Here is a 26,588-nt window from a genome sequence, read left to right on the forward strand (position 1 = left end):
GCAACAAAAGTATGTGTCAGACAGGTGGGTTATCACAAATATTCTGCAGGAACTGCCTTTTCTTTCAAGCAGATTGCGTTGCTGTTAATGCTGTTGTAGGAAAGGATTGAGGGACACACATCTAATGTAATATTTTAAAACCATTGCTACTTAATATTTGTTATCCCATCGCGCCTTTGAGTAAAATTCTGCTCGTCAGCTTAAAAGACAGACATCCAAAATGGCTCAACATAATTTATTTATGTTAAAATGTACAGAGGTCTTTGAAAGTACTTGCTAGAAAGTAAAATGATATTACATACAAGGGAGATGAAGAGGGAGAGTGGCCAGTGCTGGCGTCTGTATTGCACAAGCCATGTTGTTCCCTCCTCGGAGCTTACAGTCACCATGTACAAGTACAAAGGCTACAAAAAAGAAAGCAATATAAACAGACATGAATATTCAGCTTTTTACATGCAGCTTGGAGGCTGGAAGAGGTCTATTCACACGCACTATGAGTCTGGAGAATTTATTTTCTTAAAATAGCTTCAATATTCTACAACAAAGATAGAAAAAACTCTAGAGATGGAATGAAATGTGAGTTCTTTAAAAGGCATCTGAGAATCACTAACAGTGAGCTTCAGTTAAGATTACCCAAGTTTAGCTGCTAAAAATACCTCTTAACAGAATTGAAAAATGACAAGTACCAATATTATGTAGGATAAATTCATTTTTTAATATAGAAAAACATTTTCTATAATAATCCTAAAGTCAAAATGAGCCAGTTTAGCTTTCAAAAAAGGAAGCTGCCTGATTCACCAAACCAAGAACACCAGAAACAATGAGTAGGGGAAAAGAAACATCTTCTTTGTCTATCTTTAATATATCTGGTGCTCTGGGCTAAAACTGGTTTGTTTTTTTTTCTTTTCTTTTTTAAAAACATCTTCCCTTCTCCCTCCCACCCCTCCCAAATCAACAGTATTCCAACAAACACACTTGAAGGCCAGCCCAGAAGTGTGGAGTGGTTTTGATGGACATAATTGCAACAATGGGACACACTACGAATAAAAATAAACCGCCAAGCGGCTCACACGTGGCTTGCGCCTGCCGTGGCGTTGTTCGGAAAACTCCTGCCCGGTTTTGCAGGGTGATTCTGCTTTGCACTCGTGATTTTTTTTAGTTTAGCACGAGCTTACTTTGATGGTGGGCACTGGTGAACGGACTGCGTGCTGAGTGCACGGCTGAAGTACATCTTCGGGCTGGGGGAGATTGCCAGCTGCAATCTAGCAATGCTCCCTCCAGTGTTCTATCGCCTGATATCACACTGGTTAGCTGGTGGCGAGTATCAGAATGGAGAGCCTCGCAACATCCTCACTGTAGATCTTCCTGACACTTCAGAACCGCTGACCTCTTCCCCCTTCTCACATTCAACATGTCCTCGGCTGGATGATCATTTTCCTTTTGGTACCCATAGCCCTGGGATTTGGGGTGGCAGGGCTCGTGTTCTCAATGCACACCTCCCACAATCCTGCCAATGCACACCCACCTCTAGTTCCACTCTTACAACCCACCCTGCCCCACCCGTCTCCACCGGGAAGATTCCTGAACACTGATTATTGAAGACCATTAGCAGTGTCAAGTGGTGGAAAGAGACGAGACACCCTGCTCCTTCATGAAGTGACTCCTGAGCTGTTCCCGTCACTTTAGTGAGGTGATCGAAACTTGATTTGGAAGTAATTAAAAGGGGAGTGTGGGGCAGGTGAAGGGGAGGGGCAAAATTAACTTAGTTGCAAACATAGCAGTCTTTTGCATTTGATAAATACTCTTAAAGGGAACCAAATATACATAGTCTGACAAATCTGAATAGGTTTCTCATGACTGAGAATTTTATTTAAGAAAAATAAATTGGAAATTAAATGTTTTAAACCTCAAATGTTTCAGGACCCTGGGCTGTCCTTCGAAAGTGCCAGAACAAATACTGTCAATTCTCATAAAAAAATAAAGGCGTACAAGTGAAATGGCTTGCAGTGACACAAGAAGCAATGTTAAAAACATAGTTATAACATACGTGTAAATGCTCTTGGGCCTGTTACATGCTGCGCCAGATTCAAACTCAATACCAAGGGGAAAAGGGCGCCCTCAGCATTAAGGTCTGAAGTCCACAAGCGCACAAGCGATCTGGTTTCACCTACTGGCACGGGATACAGTGAGATCAATAAATTACAGCCACACCTGCAACAATACCACCAAGGCAGAGTATGAGATAAGTGCCTCCTGCCCTGTGCCAAGTCAATGAATGGGGACGTGGTCCGTCCTCACTCTGGGCTCACCTATCTATGGACTCTATAAAAATGTGGACTGCACACACAAACTGAAAGATTAAAAAAATTAAAAATATAAAAAGCAGATAGTTTTTTTTTCATTTCTACAATTCATTAAGTAAGGCTTCTTTTAATTAAAAGATTTCTTGTGCATGGTTCCTGAAACCATATTTTTTCTTATTGAATTCTGTTGCAGAATTTCTTCTTTTTTCTCTCTCTCGGGGCTGGGAAATTAAGGCCAAGGCGCTCCGTGCATGGCCCTAAGCAGTTCGTGAAATTCCTATGTCTACAGCAACCGTTCTATGTGAAATTTCCATTATTTCTGCTGTTGTCAGTATAAACAGTGGTTCTTTATGGTGCCTGCAGGATATTCTCTCATCTTCTCATGTATGGGCTGTTTAGCGATTGCTTGGACATGCCAGTGTTCATGTAACTGTGGTGAGAGGGGCCTGTGTACATCACATTGCCATGGGAATTGGACTGCATATGCTGCTGGCCATAGGGCTGGCTTCCCATCATGCCCATCTGCATCTGCATGGGATACTGGGCCGTCTGGTTCATGTAGGCTGCGTTACCATGGTAACTGCTGTTCATCATTGGCTGGCTCATCCGATAACTTCCCATGGGGTTCAGAGGGTTCATATTCATGGAGTTGACATTGTAGGCAGGGGCGGGCATCAGATTCACACCCATGTTCATACCGCGCTGCACCGTGATGGCCCTCTGCGCCAAGGCAGGGGTGTTACGACCGTAGATCTGCTGCTGGTGGGAGGCGGCGGCAGCAGCCGGCAGTGGCGCCGACTTGGAGCGGTTGGATATGTGGCCTTTAGCTGCCATCTGGCCCTGCAGCCGCTGGGTGTGGGGGATGCCAAGGTTGGACGCTGGCACGTTGCACTGCAGGAGGGGTGCTGTAAGGTTCATGGAGGGTGAGGCCAGATTTGGGGGCGGCGTCATGGTGGCTTGCCCCTGGGGCGCCCCTGCCAGTGCGTGGGGGGTGGAGGCGAGCTGGGCAAGGCCTGTGTTTGACAGAGACACGCTGGTTGCATAGGAGGTCACAGCAGCAGAGTGGCTGTAAGGCATTGCATGATGGTCCATGATGGTGTTGGTCAGCTGCTGAAGTCTGGCCAGGCTGAAGTTGGCCGAAGGCTGTGGGTAGCCACCGCTGCTGAAGTCGCCCTGACCCATTCGGTCGTACAGGCTCATGGCAGCGGCGCTGGGTGACTCTGGGATCTCCATCAGCGTCATAGGGGCTGCGGTGAAACTGTTGCTCATGCTGCACTGAGACAGCGGCTGCTGCGGCTGGGGCTGTGGCTGGGGCTGCTGCTGGGGCTGGGGCTGGGGCTGGGGTTGAGGCTGGGGCTGCTGGTTGTTGCTTGGGGGCCTCTCGATGGCACAGCTCTGGGGCGACTTCATGTTGCAGTTGGCTGGGGCGGTGACATTGCCCTGCTGCATCATGCTACAGCTGGTGTTCATGCCAGTCATCTGCTGTGTCACCACGCAGCTGTTCTGTGTCAGGCTGCTGGAGGAGGACAGGCCACTGTATGAGCAGCTCGTCTGCGAGGTGTTGTTCCCACAGATGCTGCCTCCCATGGTGGAATCATAGCTGCTGGGATTTTCGTAGTTTTCTGTGGTGCTCTCGATACTGCCCAGGTCACTGAACCCACTGTCAACGACCTGCTGTGAATGGTCAGACACAGAGGGCACATCCATCATTGGGCTGGTCTCCATGTTCTGCATCGAGGGGGCTGAAAGTGAGCCCTGCTCGGGACTAATCTGCGTGTAGCTGCTCTCCAGAGCTGGCATACTCGGGCTGCTGACTGAGCGGACCGATTGGCTGGGGTGCGACTGAACTGAAGAGATGGGGCTGTTGTGCCCTGACTGTTGGCAGTCCTCCACCATGGTAATCTGTGGGCTTTCCTCAGCTTGGTTGTAGCTCTGCAGGTTCTGGCAGGCTTCTAAAGTCTCTGCACAGTCCTGGTAAGCACCCTCCTGCTCACCGTTCGCCTCCTGCGTTAAGGACTGAACAGCCTGTACGGTTTCCAGATCGAGTTCACTGTGCGATATATCCTCCTCCTCCTCCTCCTCCTCCTCCTCCTCTTCTTCTTCTTCCTCCTCCTTGAATTCCGGGATTAACGTCTCCTTATTGTCTTGATCGTCGACACGGTCTTCATCTGAAGGTGGCACAAGCTCGGAGTCAAGTGATGTGTCATTAGCCTGTTCTTCTTCAGAATCTGCATCCATCACGTTTTCACACTCAATATTTTTATCCAGCGAGCTTGTCTCTAAAAAACGTTCTTGGATAGGAGATTCCTCTTTCATGCTCTCTTTGACAGTTTCCTCTACTTTCTTGTCTTCAGGGTCCAGATGCCCTTCATCTTCATCATCAGCATCATGGTCCTCATTCTGGTTGATCTCTTCCTCCTCCTCCTCTTCCTGGTCATGCTCCTCGTCAGTCTGCCCCTCTTGCTCTACAGATTCTAACTTCTCCTCATTGTCGTTGTCAGCCTCCTGCTCCTCAACTTTAGGTGCTGGACTGCGAGAATCAAGAGGCATTCTCTGCACGTCACAGAGCATTTCTTCCTCCAGCTCCTCCTCCTCCTCTTCCTCCTCCTCTTCCTCCTTTTTGTAAGTCACGGGCAGATCTGCAATTTTGGGTTCCACCACGGAATTCCTCCTCTCCTCGCTACGGTTGGGGCGGCCTTGCGTTACAGTAGCAGTGGCCGGTGGGTTACTTGCATTCTCCATGGTCACATTTGAGCGGGCGAGCCTAAATCCTGGCTTGCGCCCTGGCTTTTTCTTCCATTTGATTGTCCCCCGCTTCACACCTTTAGGCCATCCTCTCTTTCGCTTCAACACCACGGGTGGGGATTTGGGAATGGAAGGCTCTTTGACTTTATCTTTCCTCACAGAGATGAAGGATTCCAGTGCATTTTCCCCTGAAAAATAAAGAAAACACAAGTCAGGATTCAGATTTAGGGAGGATGGAGTGCAAGGGAAATGGAAGGGACTCTAAACTGAAAATATTAAATGGACAATGTGTGGCATTTCACTGTATTTTTAATAGACCGATTACATGCGGTGATTTCTCAGACCAACCACTTTCACAACAAACATGAGATTGCCCTGAGTTCTAGAAAATACTGGGAGGACTCAGGAGATCAGGCAGCATGTGTGGAAAGAGGAGAGTTAACGTGAGGTCAAGTTTTCCAAAGACCTTTAGTGATTCTTCCTTTGGAAGAACATTAAATTACTGTCCCTCAGATTAACATTGAAATTGTGGTTGAATGGGAGATGCCAGAGAGTAGTGGTAGATAACTGTTTGTCAGATTGGAAACTGGTGACTAGTGGTATGCCTCAAGGTTCAGTATTGGGTCCATTACTATTTGTCATATACATTAATGATCTGGATGATGGATTAGTAAGTATGCGGATGACATTAAGGTAGGTGGAGCTGTGGAGAGTGAAGAAGAGTTTCGAAGTTTGCAGAGGGATTTACGCCAGTTAGAAGAGTGGGCTGAAAGATGGGAGATGGAGTTTAATGCAGATAAATGTGAGGTGTTACATTTTGGTAGGGCTCATCAAAATATGACATATATAACGGTGCAGTAGAACAGAGGGATCTAGGAATAATGGTACATAGTTCCCTGAAGGTGAAGTCACATGTGGATAGGATGGTTAAGAAAGCTTATGGTATGTTGGCCTTAATAAATTGAGTATAGAAGCTGGGATGTTACATTAAAATTGTACAAAGCATTGGTGAGATCAAATTTGGAGCATTGTGTACAGTTTTGGAAAGATATAGGAAAGATATCAACAAATTTGAGAGAGTGCAGAGAAGATTTACTGGAATGTTGCTGGGGTTACAGGGCCTAACTTCGGTTAAATAAGTTAGGTCTTTATTCTTTGGAGTGTAGAAGGTTGAGAAGGGATTTGATTGAGGTATTTAAAATTATGAGAGACATAGATAGAGCTGACATGGAGAGGCTTTTTCCTTTAAGAAAGAGGGAGATACAAGCAAGAGGACATGAGCCGAGAATTAGGGGTATAAGTTTAGAGGAATCGTGAGGGGGAACTTCTTTACTTAGAGAGTGGTGGGTGCGTGGAACGAGCTTCCAGACGAAGTGGTGGAGGCAGGCTCGATATTAATATTTAAGAAGTTGGATATATATAAGGACAGGAAAGGAGGGTTACAGGTTGAGTGTAGGTCAGTGGGGTGAGGTGGGAGAAAGCGTTCGGCATGGACTGGAAGGACCAAGTTGGCCTGTTTCTGTGCTGTAATTGTCATACGGTTATATGGATGATGAATAATTCTGTGGCTGAAAAACCCACTGGTGGTGAGCTGTTGGCAACTCAAGGTGAGGAATCCGCGTAGGCTGCGTCGACTTCCGTCAAGGGATTCCCACCAGGCTTTGGACAATCTGAGACAAGGCGACGCGAGAGGGTGCCAAGGGGTGCTGAAGATTTCCTAATTCTATCGGAGGGTTCAGAAGTGGAACTCAGGTTGCAATGTGTTTGGGCTGGAACCGCGTGGGCTGCAGGAGCCTCTGTCCTGCTGGAGGAAAATCCACCAACACTCGGGGGTGGGGGGGGGGGGATGGGGGGGGCTGGGGGGCTTCTCTTACTCTGACCGTGAGAGGCACTTCAGGCAATTTCTGCTGAGGGTGAATCTGACTGCCTCATGCAGCAAATTCCGCTTAATATTCAACTATCTTTATTATGTGACAATAAAAGAATCTTGAATAAAGAACCTCATTGTACATTTTAGTGCATCGGAAAGCCTAATTATTCATGTGTATTAAAGCAAGAATGGAAAATTAGAAGGCATTCGAAGGTCAGACAGCCCTGGCAGGGTAATTGGTTCCTTTCCTTGCAAGATACTCGTGATACAAGCCCTGGCAGGGTAATTGGTTCCTTTCCTTGCAAGATACTCGTGATACAAGCTTCTACAACAATCTGGAAGATATGTTTTTTTCCTCCTCATGATGGCCCAGAATCACCAGATTAATTACAACTTCCCACTGGATTTCGACTCTTATTTCAGTTGTTGGCACAATATAAACACCTCAGATGCAACAGAGGCTTACAAAGCTCAAAGAACAACTGCCATTCAAATAGACCTCCTATTTTCAAGTGCATAAAAATCATTCAGAGCAATCATGCCACAGAGATCTTGAATCTACTTAGACTGAAGGATGAGAGGAAACTTAATACTAAAATTCTGAGAGGCTTAGATAAGGTGGACAGTCAGCACCTTTATCCCAGGATGGGAGAAGCAAACATCAGAAGACATCTGTACCAAGTGAAGGGAGGGGAGTTTAGGGGAAGACATCAGAGCCAGGGGTGGTGGTGGAGGCTGAAACATTATGGGTATTTAAGAGACTTGACAGGCACAATGATAAAAAAAAATGGAGGGTTACGAGGTAGGAAGAATTAAATATTTTTTGGTAGGAATATATAGGTCGGCACAACATCGAGGGCTGAAGGGCCTGTACAGTGCTGTTATGTTCTAATTACACAAATAACTTCAGAATTTATAGATGGTGCTAACATGAAATGATCATGTCCAAAGAGAGGTTACCAAAAATCTCCAAATGCACTTCAACGGCATACAATTCCAAAGCAGCGCAAAGAATGTGATTTCATAGTTTCCATGATTTTGACACGGATGAAAAGGGAATTCTTTGAATTAAAAGAGAATTCAATTGTTGTCACTGAAATGATAATGTGGCAGTCAAATACCTTGAACTTCACTGGCATCGACATCATCTTCTGCAACTTTTCTCTTGAAGAAAGTGCGTTTTCGGATTCCACTGCCAGGTTCCAAACTCCTGAAGATGTCTCCATCCCGATGGTCCTTCTCAGTTCTCTCATCCTCTTCCAGTTCGAAAGTTGGTTCCAGGTGTGGCATTGGCCGCTCTGTGTCAGAATCGTCAAATGGTTCATCCAGCACCTCTGTTGTCTCGGAGATGGTCTCAGTCACAACACTACTGTTGTGCTGTTTGCGCTTTCGCCCACGTTTCTTCCGATGAATGATCACCCTCTGGGGAAAAAGTTGAATAGATGACATCAATTCAAGCATGATTAAAAATAAATAAAAAAATTATTAGAACTAGTGCATAAATATTCAAGTACAGTAAAACCCCTGGTATCCGCCATCTCTGAGGAATGGTAGATGCAGGAGAAGTGAATTTCACAATTGCTTGGGACTGAATGGAGAACTAATGGCGAGGTGCACCAATTTTGAACTTTTGTATTTATTACCCATTATTTTCCACGTTTTTTGCCAGTTGCTCAAAGTTGCTGGTTGCTTGAATAGAGATTTTACTGTATTTGAAAACCAAATCTTAACCCAGAAGAATGAAAAATGCTGGAAACAATTCAGTTTATCAGACAGCATCTGGGGAAAGAGAAAACCTCCTGTCAATGACCCCCCAGCGGAACATTCTGAAAAAAGTCCATCAATCTGAAATGTTAAAATGGTTTCTCTCAAACATATTTGTCTAATCTCAGAATTTTGTGTAGCAAGTGCAACATTTTCCTTACCCATTATACAGGACTATGAGAAGAAACATGCAAGGAAGCCACTAGACCTTTGAACCTGCTCTTCCTTGCGTTAAGATTATGGCTGATCTTCTAACATCACCGATACTTTGGAGCATGATCCTCATGTCCTTTGTTTCCATCTCGAATGAACTCGATGAAAGAGCTTCCATGGTTCTCCAAGGTGGAGAATTTCAGCTTTCCCACTTTTTGAATGAAGAAATTCTTATCTTTGTCTGAAGCATTATGGTTCCTATTCAGAGACTGTGGATCCCTGTAGAATCCTTGGTCAAGAACAACATACACCCTACATCAAACCTGTCCAGTTCTGTAAGAACATTGTGAATTTGAAGAGATCTCTCATTCTTGTGAACTCCAGAGCTGACTGGTCTAGTCTAGAGTAAACTTGCAAACCCGAGCATTCAATCAGCAAGTCCACACCTTGATGAAGGGCTCAAGCCCAAAACGTTGGTGATGTATCTTTACCATTGCTACAATAAAGGCACTGTTTGATCTGCTGAATTTCTCCAGCATTTGTGTGTTTTGTCACTTCATTACTTGCTAAGTCTGGATGTTGGCTTTCAGTGACCTGTGTAGATGCAAATCTCAGGTCCCACTGAATATCAACACAGCCTAGTCTTGCAAATCTTAGAAAAGACCCTGCCTTTCTATTTGTGCACAAAGTGAACGACCCCACATTTTATTCCATTTGCTGAGTTCTAAATTTAAAAAAATATAAATACTTCAGGGTAATAGGCCCTTTCTGCACAAATACCCCAGTTAACCTCCAACCTCTGTATGTCTTTCAGTGTGATCGCAAACCAGAGCACCCGAAATTAACCCAGGTGGATACAGCAAGAACATACAAACTCCTTACGGATGGCACTGGATTCAAACCTGAGACGCTGGTGCTGTAACAGCGTTGCACTCAACATGCCGCCCCTCCCCATCTACTAGTCCATACCCCGTTGAGGGGTCTTTACATCCTCCTCCAGATCTACAAACTCACCGAGTTTAGTATTGGAAATATGGCATTTCCTTCAGCCAATGGTAAAGATCATGCGAAAGGCTATGTATGGCCCATTCCCAGTCGTAGTCTGCTAACTGCGGTGGATTTATTCATTCATACTCTCTGTTTCTGCCCAACATCTAATTCCTAGTGTCTGTACATTATTCACAAGTCCCCAATTTTCTTGAGGAACTTTCTCTGTAGTTTCCAAAATTCCTTCATCTGTTCTGCTGGGTAGTACTGCCTCGAACTCCAGATTAGTCAAACATGTTTTCTTTCATCAATCCATAGTGAAACATTTATTATTTTAGCCCAGTTTATGTCACTCAGTTAGTGCTACAGGTGAACACTTACCAATCCCTCTTTTTGGAACTGTTGGTTGCATGCACTCTCAAAGTAAAAACACTCCAAATTTCCCCTCCTCTCTGAAAGCAGTGGGAGACATTGAAACATCCAAAATAGTCTCAAAATTGCAACAGAAACTCAGCAGTTTTCCCGCTGATTATAACCAGCGGAGTTTGAACAATTAAGGATGGCACGGTTAGTGTAGTGGTTAGTAGACCACTACTACAGTGCCAGCAACCAGAATTTGAATCCAGCACCGTCTGTAAGGAATTAGTACATTCTCCCCACATCTGCGAGGGTTTCCTCCAAGTGCTATGGTTTCCTCCCACCCATCAAAACTTCAATCGGGTGTAATTGGGCAACGTGGATCTCAATGGCTGGAATTGACTTCAACTGTCGGCACGGGCTTGCAGGCTGAAAGGGCCTGATACTGTGCTGCATGTCTAAATTTAAAACAAAAGTCAGGTCACAAAAGATGGTTAGTAGAGTGAGGCATTGGCTAGCTTTGCAATACTGAGGGTTAAATTTCCTTTCAAGTAACAAGGTCATTCGGCGCCAACATATGGCAGACACTGTAAAAACAATGCTGGAGAAACTCAGCTGGTCAAACAGTGTCCTTTATATAGCAAAGATAAAGATACATAACCGACATTTCGGGCTTGAGCCCTTCATAGAACACTACAACCCAGTACAGGCCTTTCAGCCCTTAATGTTGAGCTGACCCATATATTCCTTAAAATAAAGTACTTCACCTTCCCTACCCCACAACCCTCTATTTTTCTTCCATTCATATGCCTAAGAGTCTCTTAAATGCCCTAATGTTTCAGCCTCCATCATCACCCCTAGCAAGGCATCCAGGCACCCACAACTTTCTGTATAAAAAAACTTACCCCTTCACTTTGTACAGACACCTGTTGGTGTTTGCAACTCTGACCCTGGGAAACAGGCACTGGCTGTCCATCCTATCTATGCCAAGAGAATCTTGTAGACCTCTATTAAATCTCCTCTTATCCTTCTATGCTCCAAAAAGAAAAGTCCCAGCTCTGCTAACCTTGCCTCATAGGACAGTTTCCACTAAGGCATTTCCCAATTCATGCATCATCCTGGTAAATCTTCCCTGCACCCTCTCCATAGCTTCCACATCCTTCCTATAATGAGGTGACCAGAAACTGAACACAATACTCTTAAGTGTGGTCTCACCAGATATTTGTAGAGTTGTAACATGACCTCTCTACTTTTGAACTTAATGAAGCCGAGTCTCCCATAGTCCTTCTTAACTATCCTATCAACCTGTGCGGTGACCTTGAGGGATAGATTTGGATCCCTAAGGTCCCTCTGTTCATCCAGATTCTTAAGTAACCGACCATGTTTTTTAAATAAAAACAAATTTTAAAAAATAACCCTGTTCTCGACCGTTTGGTTTGTCCTTCCAAACTGCATCACCTCACACTTATCTGGATTGAACTCCATCTGCCACTTCTCTGCCCAACTCTGCCCCTTGTCTATATCTTCTTGTATCCTTCAACAACCTTCATTCAGCTCCATCCACAACTCCTCCAACCTTTGTATCATCTGCAAACTTACTCACCCATCCTTCTGCCTCTTCATCCGGGTCAGAACTTCATCAAGGTATGAGCAAATTAGACAGAAATGCTGGAGAAACTCCAGCACCTGAATACAGAAGCCCGAGCAGTGAGAAGAGGTGGTGACCAGAGTGATGGGGTCCTTTAAGATTAAGATACAGAACTAATGTTTTGGGCTTGAGTCTTTCATCAAGGTAGGAGCAAAATGCAGGCAGGCACCTGAACTTGGGCACCTGCTTACATTTTGCTCATACTTTGATGAAGGGCTCAAGCACAAAACATTGGTTATGTACCTTTATAAAGGACACTGTTTGACTGGCTGAGTTTCTCTTCAACCACAGTGTCTGCAGTCGTTTATGTTTTACCATATGGTAGACACCGCCATCTAGTGGAAGTCAGAAACATGTAAAACCATTTGACTGAGTTTTGATTCAGCGGGCTAGATTCAGGGTTGAGAGCTCAGGCTGCTGAGAGGATGAGCAAACTGCACCTCTACTTTTTAGACAAGTGAGGATCTCACTGAATTATACACAGTTCTAATGGAGCTGGACAGGTCAATGAAAACTTGCTGTTTTCCTTGGTTGGGATGAGTGGAACCAAGATGGAGAAAATATGAAAGTGTAGTGAATCTTGGAATTTGCTAACTAGGAAGGCTCTGGAGGTTGTCATCGTGTGCATCAACATAGAAATCAATAGGTTTTCAGGAATGAGTTACACGCAGTTCTCACTGAGGGGTCAGCAGTGGAGCGGATCAAGAACTTCAAATTCCTGGGTATCAATATCTCTGGAGATCTTCCCTGGGGCGTTGAATGTCGATGCAATGATGAAGAGGGCTCACCAGTGGTTCTACTTCGTGAGATCTATCACCCAAGACTCTGGCAAATTTCTACAGGTATGCAGTGGAGAGCATTCTGACTGGTTGCATCACTGGTATGGAGGTGCCAATGCACAGGATAGGAAAAGGCTACAGTGAGTGATGAACTCAGCCAGTGACATCATGGGCATTGGTTCATTCCCTAAAGGACATCTACAAGAGGCGGTGACTCAAGGAAACAGTCTCTATCATCAAGGTCCCCCACCACCCGGGCGGGCCAGGCCCTCTTCCCACTGCTACCATCAGGAAGGAGGTACAGGAGCCTGAAGACGAGCACCCAGCGGCACAAGGTCAGGTTCTTCCCCCTCCGCCATCAGATTCCTGAATGGACAATGAACCCTAGACACGGCCTCATTCTTTCTACTATTTTTCAAAATGTGATTTATCGCAATTTTTGCACATGTAATCCGGTCACAAAACAATAAATTTCATGAAACATGTTCACGACAATAAATTCTGATTCTGAGAGATTGAAGGGATCTGGGAACAATGCAGCAATGCTGAGGTTAAAAGATATCAGGGCATGGTCTCATCAAACCATCTCCACCTGCTCTGCTGTTGCTTCTGCTAAGCTAAAGCTCTTCAATATGAAGCCTTTTGTAAAGGTGCAACACATGGTGGCAGTGGTGAATTTTTAGTATAAACAGACTGGTTGGTAAAGCACTGACCCCTTGTAGCAGCAGGTGAATATTCAAAACTACTTCCTTTATTCTAACCCTTTCTTCACAGTTGGTTCAAATATTTATCCAATTTTCCCTTAAAGGACACATCGACCTGCCTTGAACAATCAATGCATTCTCCACTCCAGCAATCAATTGTATAAATTAGGTATGCCAGCGCGACTCTCCAGTGGCATTTACAACTCCATTTTCAGCATATAACTTCTGATTTCTCGAAATCAGAGAATCTATTCAAAGGTTCATACACATTAGTGCCGGAGAAACTCATCAGGTCACGCAGCATCCAGAGGAGGCAAAAATATAATATAATGTTTCGGGTCTGAGCCCTTCATCAAGGCATGAGCAGAAAGCCAACCATTTGCCTGAATAAAAAGGTGGGGGAAGAAAGGGTGAAAAGGCCATAAGATTGGAGAGCAGCAGAGAACAGCTGAGCATTGATAGGGAGAGTGGGTAGTTCTGTGAATACAGAACGAGAGGAAGTGAGACAGAGAGAAAAGGAAAGGGGGGGGGGGAAGAGAGAGCGACCAATCTGCAGGACCTGCTGAGTTTCTCCAGCACTTCTGTGTATTTACCTCAATGACAGAGTTTTCTGTTTCACTCTTTTTAAAGCTTACTCTTTTATGCAGTTACCAAGAAAACCTCATCTCAACGCTTGCACTATTGGTCACAAAGTCAGGTCTTCTTGACCTGGAGAACACAAAGAAACTTTCCATTGCCTCACCTTCCTCTTCATTCCTCGCAGTGCTGGTTTTGTGAGTACAGGTGGAGAACTTGGCCTTGCCTCATCGTCTTCTTCCTCCTCACCATCTTCCTCTTCGTCCTCGCTGCTTTCACTGAATTGATTCCTCTTGTTCTCACCATTAGGCAGCAGGCTTTCCACAGAGGTGTCCTGCCGAGTTTTTCCACTTGATGCGCACAGAGCCATTTGCCTGCCATTCTGGACTGGAGCATAACCATTGGGGTCCTTTTTGTCCCACAACTCACCAGTGTTTTCCGTCTGTTGCAAAAATGAACACTGAATTAACTTTCAAATCTGGTTTCCTTTTCTAAAAACACTACCTGCCACAATTATATAGCGTACGGATAACAATTCTACCTGGCTTTCATTGTCCAATGAATGAATGGGAGTGATTTGTTATATACTGGAGAACAAAGTACAGATGCAAGGCAACCAGCAAGTCTTTCTTACTGCAGTTTCCCTGTTAAATCAATCACCTTAACAACAATTTAAGTATAATTAACATGTTCAACAGCCATGAAAATAAAATAAAAAATAATAAAATACCAAATGAAGAGAAAGTAAAATGAACAAGAGATATTAACATTTGGCTGGTTGTCATTTGGAATGGTGGCACTGTTCAGGAGCCCAAGGATGAACAACAGGTTCCTGTGTGTAACTGGGTGAAAGGGGAGGATACAAGTATGTCTCCAATGGTTCACTTGTTCTGTTCCTCAACTTCAGTGGGGCAGGGATTGAGCCTCTGTCTACAGCAAGATCTCACCACACTAACAGAAGGTGATGCCAAGATAACATTCCCATCTTATCTAATGAAGCTAATCAAATTGAGCTTGTGTCGATCTGGTAACATGACATGCAAACACAATCAATTAATAACATACATAAAGGGGAACAGTGAGATATTCCACTGCAGAAAATGAGATGTGTGCAAAGATGCAACTATTTGTTTCTTTAAAGGTATCAAAGAACTGTGCCTTCATTTAATACCCAGCCCCTCTAATCCTTCTTTGTGTCTGTCTGGGCCACTTCTTCAGCTGAGAATTTGCAACAAGTAGAACGCAGAACAGTACAGTATAGGCCACACATGTCAAACTCAGGCCCACGGGCCAAATTTGGCCTGTGATATAATTATATTTGGCCAACAAGATCATATCAAATATGTATTATTAGAGCTGGCCCGCTGGCCGCCGCACCAGTATAGTGCATGCACAGGTAATACTACAAATCCCAGAATGCTTTGCAAATGCGTTGGCGCCAGCCCATCAGCCCGCTAATCGCCCCCACCTCCTCTGTTTACTTTCATTAACATCTGCGACCTGTCGCCTAACTCACATGTAATAAACCCCTTACAAAAAATGACCAAACCAAAGACAGAAAACAGGACCTTTCAAGACAGGTGGGAGGCAAACTCTGAGCCCAGAGTTTGATGAACTTGCATCTAAGAAGAGATGCCAAGTATCTGGTTTAGACCCAGGTGCATCAGAGCAAATCACAGTGTAGCAAGCTAAGCTTGGATTAATATTTTCTTTGGTTAACTTTGGACTGTTCATAGTTGAAAGATTGGATTTTCATTGAAGCAAGTTGTTATTTTTTTGACTTGTTGGCTTGAAAAAAAATACATTTAAAAGCTTAAAGGCTATAGAGAAATATTATTTATTGAATATTTTATTTCTCATTTGTTAATGCTTCTTCTGGAAAGAGTTTAACCAAAACTATTATTAAACATTTATTTTAATAAGAAAAAGTTTAACATTACATATGTTGAAAGAAGAGAAAACATGCAGATGTTGTTGAAAATTTTCAATAAATATTTAGTTTGGCCCACGGCTTAGTCCAAGTTTTTAATTTTGGCCCTCTGTGAATTTGAGTTTGACACCCCTGGTATAGGTACAGGCTCTTCAGCTCTTGATGTTGTGCTGATCTATATATTCCAACTAAAAAAAATAAACCCTTCCTACTTTGTTACCCTAACTTTTTCTTTCATCCATGTGCTATTGTTCCAGCCTCCACCACCACCCCTGGCAAGGCATTTCAGGCACCCAGAACTCCATGTGTAAGAAAAACTTACCCCTGATGTCTCCCCTAAACTTTCCTCCCCTCATTTTGTAGTCTTAGCTTTCAGGAGGAACAAATCAAAGTTTATTGTTTAAAAGAAGCTAGTCTGAAGAAAGGAAACTGCCAAAAGCAGCAAGGATGAAAATACAGTTCTATTTAATCTTTTCTTCATGTCAAAAACTTATCAGAAGTAAAGCCATTAACCTGTAGGGTGCCCTGCAGGATGTCAAAAAAAAAGAGATTGGAAACCCTTGGGGCAGCCAATTTTGCCCAACATTTAGCAGAGACCCATCCCATTTATAAAAGCCCAGTACAATGGCACATTTTATACTTGTGTAGATGAACAAGCACTCTTCATATACCAAAACTCTCATGTCTCTTGGAGCTGATATTGGAAGCATTATGTTCTGAAGCCACACTGTTCCAATTTATTATATTGCTAGCCACTGATAGAGCCTCCAACATCACTTTGGTGATGCATTCATCAAGATGCTCTCAATCCACTACTTTTCAGCATTTAACACCATCAACCTCTCAAAACTGATCAGCAAACTCCAAGACCTAGGGCTCAACACCCCAGTGTGTAAACGAATCCTGGATTTCCCCATCTCCAGACCATAATCATCGAAGATTGCAAAGAACTTCTCCACAATTTCCATCAGTAACGGAGCACCACAGGGCTGCAGTCTTAGTCCTCAGCTCTACTCACTTTACACCTACGACTGTGTCACTCAGTACAAAAATAACACCATCTACAAATTTGCCAACAATACTACGGTTGCATAAAAAAGACAATGAGTCAGCACACAGGATGGAGATTGAAAATGTGCCTGAATGGTGTACTAACAACGACCTTATACTCAATATTACCAAAAACAAAGAGCAGATGGTTTTTGACTTCAAGAAGGAAAAACCAGAGGTGTACAATCCAGGGATCATTGGGATTAGAGGTGGAGAGCGAACAAATTTAAGTTCGTGGGAGTTACTATCTTGGAAGATCTTTCCTGGACTCAACACACTAATGGCATCGTGAAGAAAGCACAACAGTGCCTCTACTTCCTCAGGAGTTTGCAGAGTTTGGTATGACATTGGAAACCCTGGCAAATTTCTACAGATGTGCGGTGGAAATTGTGCTGACCAGCTGCATTACAATCTGGCATGGGACACTAATACCCCTGAGCGTAAAGCCCTTCAAAAGGTAGTGGACCCAGCCCAGGAAATTACAGGCAAAACCCTCCCCACCATCGAGAACACCTACAGGGAACGCTGCTGTCAGAGAGCAGCAGCAATCATCAAGGACCCACAACACCCAGCACACGCTCTGTTCTCGCTGCTGCCATCAGGAAAGAGGTCTAGGTGCTACAAGACTCGTATCACCAGGTTCAGGAACAGCTGCTTCCCCTCCGCCATCAGACTCCTCAACCACAAACTCAATCAGGGACTCATTTAGGGCTTTTGCTCTATATTGATTTTTTAAATTCTCACTGTATTGCGCAGTGTATTTACATTTCCTTATTTATTTACATGTGTTTGCTATGTCGGTTTTTTTTGCACTACCAATATGTGGAAATTCTGCTGCACCTGGAGGAAAAGGAATCTCAGAGTTGTATGTGAAGTCATGTATGTCCTCTGACTATAAATCTGAAAAAATAAAAAAAAAAGTAAAGGCCTAGCCATTGACACTGTGAAATGTGCCAGCAGTTGATGCAGTCTCCTTGATCTCCGCTGTTGTGTAACTTGATTATATACTTGATTATACACTTCTCATGAGAAAGCCGTCGCTTCGACTGAGGCTTTGTGGAGGAACAGCACAGCACAGGTGAGATTTACTCAGCTTAGCAAACTCATCTGAGTTTCCATCCTTGGCGCATGCTTTCCCAACTGCAAGCAAATCAATGGCCTTTCCAAGCTCAAGGGCTAAATGTTTAGCATCAAACTCAGGATAGTGGAAACCAGTACATACATCTGTCAGCAACTATTTCATCATTTGCAGAATTCACCTTTGGTGATGGGAAAGTCCAGTTCTGTTCTTTAGGCCACAATAGTTGGCACAGCACGCAACTATGGGACACAGTGCAACAATATTGGCCTGAGACTGAACTCCACAATCTCTGTTTCAGCTATTAATGTTGCTATCTTGGGTCAACTGTGATAAATGGGATCTCTCTCAGAGAAGCACTCAGTTGGAAAGGCAGCCAACTGTTTTAGCTAATCATTTTCTCCAATCTAGGCAAGATCCTTGTAAATAAAGAAAGGTTTATAGAATGTGTCTTTGGAGCGAAGAAGGAAGAGAGGTGACTTAATAAAGGTCTACAAGATTTCAAGAGTCAATAGAAAGGGTGGACAGTCAGCACCCTTTTCCTGGGGCAACAGTAGCAAACACCAGAGGAAATCTGGTATTTGCGGTGAGGGGAGGGAAGCTTAGGGGAAATTTCAAGGATATGAGTTTTTTTATATACAGATAGTAGTGGATGCTGGGAATGCATTGCCTGGGTAATGGTGGAGACTGGTACAATTGGGACATGTAAAAGACTTAGGTAGGCACATGGATGCAAGAAAAATAGAGGGTTATGAATGTGAGGTAGGGAAGATTTAGATTGTGGAGTAGGTTTATATAGGACGGCACAACATTGTGAGCCTATGGGCCTATTCTGTGCTGTAATGTCCTAAGTTCTATGATAAATGAAGAATACCACCCTCACCCTTAAGACAAAAATCTCACTCCTCCCTTCATTTCTGCTATGAAAACTGTCAAGCCTCCACATTTCTCCGCCCGTTCCGAGGAAGGATCGATGTTCTGAAATGTTGACTGATTTCTCGTACCACAATTACAGCATGACTGGATGAGTTTCTCCAACATTTCTGTTGTTGAGTTGATCTATTAGCTGCATTAATCTATGGCAGTGAAACACGGAGGAGAATAGCATTCAAATAGAAAGCAAAATAACAAGGGGGAAAGAAACAGGCTCACAGTGAGACAAAAAGGAAAAGGTTATGTTGGGAAAAAATTGTTACCTCTATCCACAATTTAATCACTCAAGAATGAAACTTAACAGATTATACTACTTCTGGATCAATTTAACATAATTAGAGAGGTACTTATGCCATGAAGCTTCAGCCTCAACTATTTGTGAGCAGTTTAGTGTCAAATTAGAGTGAAAGTTGGATGAAGAATTTGTGTGAATGAAATTTCAGGGATGCCCTTGCTGATTAAATGGAGAGGTCCTATGAAGCAGCCCCCCAATCTACATTTGGTCTCCCCAAAGTTGAGATCACCATATCATCAACATAAATGCAACATACTAAATTTCTTTCACATTTAATTTTTTTTTAAAAATTTGTTAAAATTTAGATATACAGCATGACAACAGGTCCTTCCAGCTCACAAGCCCCTGCTGCCCAAATATCCCAATTAATCTACAGCCCCCATACATTTTGATCGGTGGGAGGAAACCCACGCAGTCAAGGGGAGAACATGCAATCTCCTTGCAGGTAGCGGTGGATTCAAACCCGGGTTGCTAACTGTGCCACCCTTCAGCTGCGAAACTTAGCCTGGTACTGGAACTGTGAAAGGGGAAAGAGTTAAGGGGCAGGTGTGGCATCTCCTGTGGTTCTATGGGAAGGTACCGGGAGAAGCGTGTTGGTGGAGATTAAATGGGGAATCAGCGAGTCATGATGGAAATAATCTCTTCAAAGTGCTGAGAGCTGGGAAGGCAAAGATGTATCCACTGTGACATCTTGCTGGGCTAAGTGATTGAAATTCGAGATTATTTGTTTTCTTGGTTTCAAATAGAAACAAAGGAATTTTTGGTTCCTAGTGTTAACTGGAAAGTGATAGTAGGTCAAATCCATTAAGATTTACTCAGCATCATGACTTCTGTTTGGACAAGGGATATTTGATCTATCCTTTCTAAATTTCAAGTCTGAATCCCAATGTATTCACATCTGATTTCAATGTAACTGGACACCAAGTCAAATCTTGCATCTGCTGCCACCCGATGACAAGATGGTGTATTTACACATCCATAAACTTGACGTCCTGTTTTGCGGAAACTGCCAAAATGTTTGGCCTGGAAGTCAGCCTGAAGAAAACTGAGGTCCTCCATCAGCCAGCTCCCCACCATGACTACCAGCCCCCCCACATCTCCATCGGGCACACAAAACTCAAAACGGTCAACCAGTTTACCTATCTCGGCTGCACCATTTCATCAGATGCAAGGATCGACAATGAGATAGACAACAGACTCGCCAAGGCAAATAGCGCCTTTGGAAGACTACACAAAAAAGTCTGGAAAAACAACCAACTGAAAAACCTCACAAAGATAAGCGTATACAGAGCCGTTGTCATACCCACACTCCTGTTCGGCTCCGAATCATGGGTCCTCTACCGGCATCACCTACAGCTCCTAGAACGCTTCCACCAGCGTTGTCTCCGCTCCATCCTCAACATTCATTGGAGCGCTTTCATCCCTAACGTCGAAGTACTCGAGATGGCAGAGGTCGACAGCATCGAGTCCACGCTGCTGAAGATCCAGCTGCGCTGGGTGGGTCACGTCTCCAGAATGGAGGACCATCGCCTTCCCAAGATCGTGTTATATGGCGAGCTCTCCACTGGCCACCGTGACAGAGGTGCACCAAAGAAGAGGTACAAGGACTGCCACATTGACCACCGCCAGTGGGCTGATATTGCCTCAAACCGTGCATCTTGGCGCCTCACAGTTTGGCGGGCAGCAACCTCCTTTGAAGAAGACCGCAGAGCCCACCTCACTGACAAAAGGCAAAGGAGGAAAAACCCAACACCCAACCCCAACCAACCAATTTTCCCCTGCAACCGCTGCAACGGTGTCTGCCTGTCCCGCATCGGACTTGTCAGCCACAAACAAACCTGCAGCTGACGTGGACATTTACCCCCTCCATAAATCTTTGTCCGCGAAGCCAAGCCAAAGAAGGGACAAGGTCAACAGACTCAGAGGAAATTCGGAGCACATAAAACCCCTGGAATACAGCACCCAATGAACCCTCTAATTTTTAGTCGCCCGTGAGCACAAAAATCTTATATTGTGCAATTTTTTTTTCTCTCCTGGGACATAAGTACGTGCGCACTGAATGCTCGTTTCGAGATTATTTTGGCCCAGCCTGTCTCTCGTGGCTGATCAAACTGTATTGGCATATTTTCATAAAATGCCAGTATTATTACATTCTACAAAGTTACGTAATTAGTTCAGCATTTATTTTATTTTAGGTCCCTAACCTTTTACTTACACATGAATTTCCTTTGTGTGCTAGCCGCAAAATGCGCGCGCGCGCACAGCTTAGAGCGAATGGCCCCCGCACTTGTGGGATTGGTAGATGTCGGATAAGTGAATTTTCTGGTCACTCAAGACTGCATGTGGCATGATTGCCACACTAATGGCAAGGTGCACCAACTTTCCTATTTATTTTCCATAATTTATTTTGCTGGTTGCTTGAATTCCAGCTAGCAGGGGCTTTACTGTCATATGATTCCGTATTGTAGCATATGAAATGAGAACAAGAATAATAGCAGGTGAAGAACTTGTAAAGTATCTGCCCAATGAGAAAGAGAATCATTGCTTAACAAGAACATTGCCTTCTCATTTGAATTGTTACCTTTAACAGAGGAGTCTCCTCTTCCTCTTCTTCATCCTCCTCTTCCTCTGACACCACGGTGTTTGAGAAGATTAAAGGCGTCCAACGTAAACTCTCAGGGTCAACTTCAATCTGGCGTGGATTCACTTTTAGCTTGGCCATGTGATCCTGTATCAGTTTTTCTCGACGAATGACTAGAAACCTTGCAACAATTTAAAAAGAGACATTATCAAAGGCTGTGAAACTGCAGAACAATAAGATTTCAGGACCTCCTGGAGGACCTCAGTACGAGTACAGCTTTTAAACCAAAGAAATCCTTTTGCAATTAAGAAAAAACCTTTAAGGTGGTGGAAAACAAGAAAATCTGCAGATGTGGGGTTCTAGTGCAATGTACAAAAGTGCTGGAGAAACTCAGCAAGTTCAATGTAGACCTACAGCACAGGTCCATGCCGCTGAATTACGCCCATGACCCCATCACCCCCCCCACCTCCCCACGTTTTGAATGGTGGGAGGAATCAGGGAGAATGTACAAGTTCCTTACAGAGAGCAGTGGATTCGAACCCATGTCACTGGCGCTGTACTAGCATTGCACTAACCGTGGCACCCCAGTCATGCTACATCTGTAGAAAATAAAAGGTAGCCGATGTTTTGGGCCTGAGCCTTTTATCAGGAGTGCAGCGGATGCCTGAATAGAAGAGTCAGGGGTGGGGGGGGAAGCAGGGAGGCAGCCACAAATCTGCCCAAAAGGAAGGCGTAAACGAATTTGGAATGGTATGTGTGGATTTTATTACTTCACTTTATTATTCACAGCAGGCTTTTCAGAAAAGGAACATTGTAGGTATATTTGTTATACTTTGCAAAAAAAAAAGAAAATAATGAAAGAAAATTCATTGATGGCAGTCAGAGAGTTAATGACTTACCGGTCATCGCGCAACTGTAACATCTTTAGACGATGGAGTATTGAGGTGATATCCTGGGGACAGATCCCTGTTAGCTTGCTCAGCCTCTTGATGCTAAGTTGTTTGTCATGGCATTGGTGAAGGCACTCCAAGATCACACTCTTCCAGTAAGCCATGTACGAGAGCCGACCCAGGTCAGACAGTGGCTTCTCTGGGGACCCAGCCTGGCCTTCTCTCTTAGACAGTAAATAACCTGAACACAAATGCACGTCATTTTTCAAGCAGAATGATTTCACCTTAAGCAAGAGCAGGAAAGCTGCGTTAAATTCAAGATTCAAAGTATCTGGCTTGATAGGTTAGTATTTTGCACACCATGAAATCTGACTCAACCATAGAATGAGGAAGCAAATATTTTCTCTGAAGGTCACAGAGATACAGCCAGGCAGAGAGACCTCTCCTACCTCAGACTTCAGAAAAATATATTCTACAGTGACTGTGGTGCTGCAAAGTGAATCACAGCTAGTAGAGACACACGTCGTGTAAACACGGTACATCTTTCACCCACACCCAGCTTACAATATGGCCTGAGCAGAAGTCTGAGTACAAGGTGGCCTGCAGCTGCAACATTCTACGCACACAGAATTGAACTGAAATAAGGCTTGGCTACTTAATAAACAGCAATCAAGGAGTTTTTAAAAAAAAAAAAGAGGCAGAGTGGGATGAAACTAAGAGAGCAGTGGGGAAAAGGATGAATTACAATTCAGAAATTCTTAACAGGGACCATCTGGGGCCACAGCAGATTTAAGTAAAAGCCTTGCTTTCTTTTCACCTCACGCCACATATTTTACTTAGGTAGTCGGCAGGGAAGAAATATGGAGGAAACCAAAACTTGTCTGCCCATAAATGTTGAGCAGAGTCCTAATGGGGGCCATAGTCAGAATAAGGTAGAGAATGGCTGAATTACATGCACAGGGTGATTGCCACACACGGAAGGTGAAATCAGGCAGAGGGAAAGGAAGCAGAGGCGGGAAAGAGAAAAAAGGCAGTAAAGCTGGAGAACACGGAAAAGAGCACGAGGTTAAGAACCAGAGGCAGTTAGATAGACAAATGAATGAAGATCAAGGAGAAAGGGAGCAGTGTTTTCTGTCTGTGAACAGCCACCGTGGGATTTTTAATGACCAACTGCTTTGCAAGTGAAATGCAGTCAGGAGATAAGAGAGGAAGTGTAATCGGAAGATGGGGTGAAGCTGTCGAAACCAGCAGTACATCACGAAAAGCATTTCCACAAGAAAAACTCACAGCTTTCAATGGCAATTTTCTGGGTAGAACTTGATGGAAAATAAGGGAAGCCAATAGTTAGATTTGATCTTTACACTGAAAAAACCTGACAGTGAATAAATTAAGGTCACTTTTGCCCTTTATCCAATTATCATACACTGGGAAAAAAAATACAGGAAATCTACACATCATCTACACTTCAAACATTTCTCTGTAAATGACTAGACCATGGAGACTGGTGTAGAAATGTATTCCTGTCACACATCTCCTAAATAGAACAAATTCTGAAATAGGAAACTCGTACAAGAATCTGGTCACAACCCTGTCATTCTAATCTAATGTGCTTTCAATATTCTCGTCCAACATTAATAGTGTACATATGTAAAACAGAAAAGGTCAAGAATCAAGTATTAAACAAAATATTACCTATGATCCTGCACATTACTCCAAATTCAAGTGTGCACCTCTGAGTTTGTAGAACACTTTATAATGCCACCAACAAAGCTAACAAGAGGAAGCTGACTCCATTCTTGGAGAAGTTATTAAAATTATGCTGTTATTCAGTATTATTACAATTGCATTGAATGAATTAATCAACAGGCCTGTGCCTCATTTGAGTCTTTAAAAAAAGTTTTCAGAAATCTGCTGCAAGGTGGTGCACTTACTGAAGTCAATGAGAAACCGTCCATATCCCTTCCTCTGGTACTGGGGAAGAATCATAATGCAGGAGACATTGTATTTCTGCTGACAATGCTTCTCCTGAATTGGAACGGAGAAGAAAGAAGGGAAAAAACATTAGCCAGGAAAGCATGCACATCGAGTGCACAGTCACACTTACCGACTTCTAGGTTAATTCCTGTTTTTAGGAGAAGGGTTCAAATTTGTCATATAAACCTTAGCTTTCCATCCCCAACTTTCCTAAATCGTTTGTGGTCACTTACAATCTATAATCACTTCTACAAAAGATACCGTATTACAGGTACACAATTCTTTATCCGGAACCCTTGGAGGACAGTGTGTTCCGAACTTCTTTACTCAGAGAGTGGTAGCTGTGTGGAATCATCTTCCGGGAGAAATAGTGGCGGCGGAGTCAACTGCATTATTTAAGAAAAGGTTGGACAGGTATATGGATGAGAAGAAGATGGAGGGTTATGGGCATTGTGCAGGGAGGTGGGACTAGAAAGGGGTGTTTGGTTCGGAGCGGACTAGAAGGGCCTAATGGCCTGTTTCCGTGCTGTAATTGTTATGTTATATGTTATGTTATTTCCGAAAGCCAGATTTAAGCCCACACGAACCATGCTGGCGTATCCACCCCCACCTCCTTCCAGTTGCGCCACCGTCTCTACCCCCCCCCACTCCTGCCCGTCTCGCGTTGCCAATCTCTCGCCCTCCTAACTCGCGCTGTCGGTCTCCCCCTCGCCCGCCCGACTTGCGCTCCCGTCTTTCTCTCCACTTGCTGAATTTTGGAGCTTTCTGGATTTTAGATGTCTGGATAAAGGATTGTGTACCTGTACTTTGAATTCTATTGTTTCAGGAATAGTATGCTTTCTGGATTTACATAAATGAGATACAAATATGTATATTTCAATGTACGTCAATCTTTGAAAGCCTCAAAAAGCACTCAAAAATCAGGGGTGGTCTTATAAGCCATATATAAAAACGAGACCTTAAATTCTAATTTTAAAAAAAACACTCGACGTAGATTTGGTGTATAAGACGATGAAGTACCTCCCCACCGCAGGCACCACGGCTCACCAATACCTCCCCATTGCCAGCATAGCCCACTCAGACATTTTACATTTGTAGAGCCCCTGATCCTGCCTGGGAGACCGACATCCCCGCTCCTGCCCGGGAACTGGTGCCCCCGAAACCAACATGTAACCGAGCACACTTGGGCAGCGAGGCCACTTGTTTGATGTGGATGGCACTGCACCTGATGTTGAGAATGAAGTCACCATCTCCGACTCCAGCTGCAGCCGATGTTGAAGACTTGGACCTTGCTCTGTTTGGGATCTTACCAGCCAGAAGAAAAGGTTTTTTTTAAAAAAACTGTTTTAGTTATCGTTTGCTTGCTTAATTTGCAGTTTTGTTATATGATGATTGCAGTGTTTAACAAAGTTTGGGTTGTTGCTGGGAGGCCTGGACACCAGTATCCAGCATGATCCTTGCAGAAAATTGGCAGGTCGTCTTATATGCCCGATACGAAAACCAACAAGGTCGGGTCAGATACAGCAATGAGCTTCTCCATTAACAATGGCGTGAAGCAAGGCTGCGTTCTCGCACCAACCCTCTTTTCAATCTTCTTCAGCATGATGCTGAAACAAGCCATGAAAAACCTCAAAAATGAAGATGCTGTTTACATCCGGTACCGCATGGATGACAGTCTCTTCAATCCGAGGCGCCTGCAAGCTCACATCAAGACAAAAGAGCAACTTGTCCGTGAACTACTCTTTGCAGACGATGCCGCTTTAGTTGCCCATTCAAGCCAGCTCTCCAGTGCTTGACGTCCTGTTTTGCGGAAACTGCCAAAATGTTTGGCCTGGAAGTCAGCCTGAAGAAAACTGAGGTCCTCCATCAGCCAGCTCCCCACCATGACTACCAGCCCCCCCACATCTCCATCGGGCACACAAAACTCAAAACGGTCAACCAGTTTACCTATCTCGGCTGCACCATTTCATC

The 26,588-nt window shown here is 44.0% G+C and overlaps 1 protein-coding gene across 4 annotated transcripts in view; it reads right to left on the bottom strand.

Moving 5' to 3' along the window:
• Positions 1–221: 221 nt before the first annotated feature.
• The window catches only part of LOC138754175 (histone acetyltransferase KAT6A-like), a 162,330-nt gene continuing 135,963 nt past the window's right edge, over positions 222–26,588 (bottom strand). For 3 of the 4 annotated variants that reach the window (XM_069918056.1, XM_069918055.1, XM_069918054.1), the window contains exons 12-17: positions 24,575–24,668; positions 22,653–22,884; positions 21,754–21,934; positions 14,053–14,328; positions 8,040–8,340; positions 222–5,236 (exon numbers count right to left, since the gene is read on the bottom strand). In XM_069918056.1, the coding sequence (XP_069774157.1) occupies positions 2,676–5,236; positions 8,040–8,340; positions 14,053–14,328; positions 21,754–21,934; positions 22,653–22,884; positions 24,575–24,668 (3,645 nt within the window). In that variant the 3' untranslated portion in view covers positions 222–2,675. The remainder of the gene's footprint in view (positions 5,237–8,039; positions 8,341–14,052; positions 14,329–21,753; positions 21,935–22,652; positions 22,885–24,574; positions 24,669–26,588) is intronic. The other variant, XM_069918057.1, reaches the window with a different exon arrangement.

Source organism: Narcine bancroftii, chromosome 2 (genome assembly GCF_036971445.1).
Source record: "Narcine bancroftii isolate sNarBan1 chromosome 2, sNarBan1.hap1, whole genome shotgun sequence".
NCBI lineage: Eukaryota > Metazoa > Chordata > Chondrichthyes > Torpediniformes > Narcinidae > Narcine > Narcine bancroftii.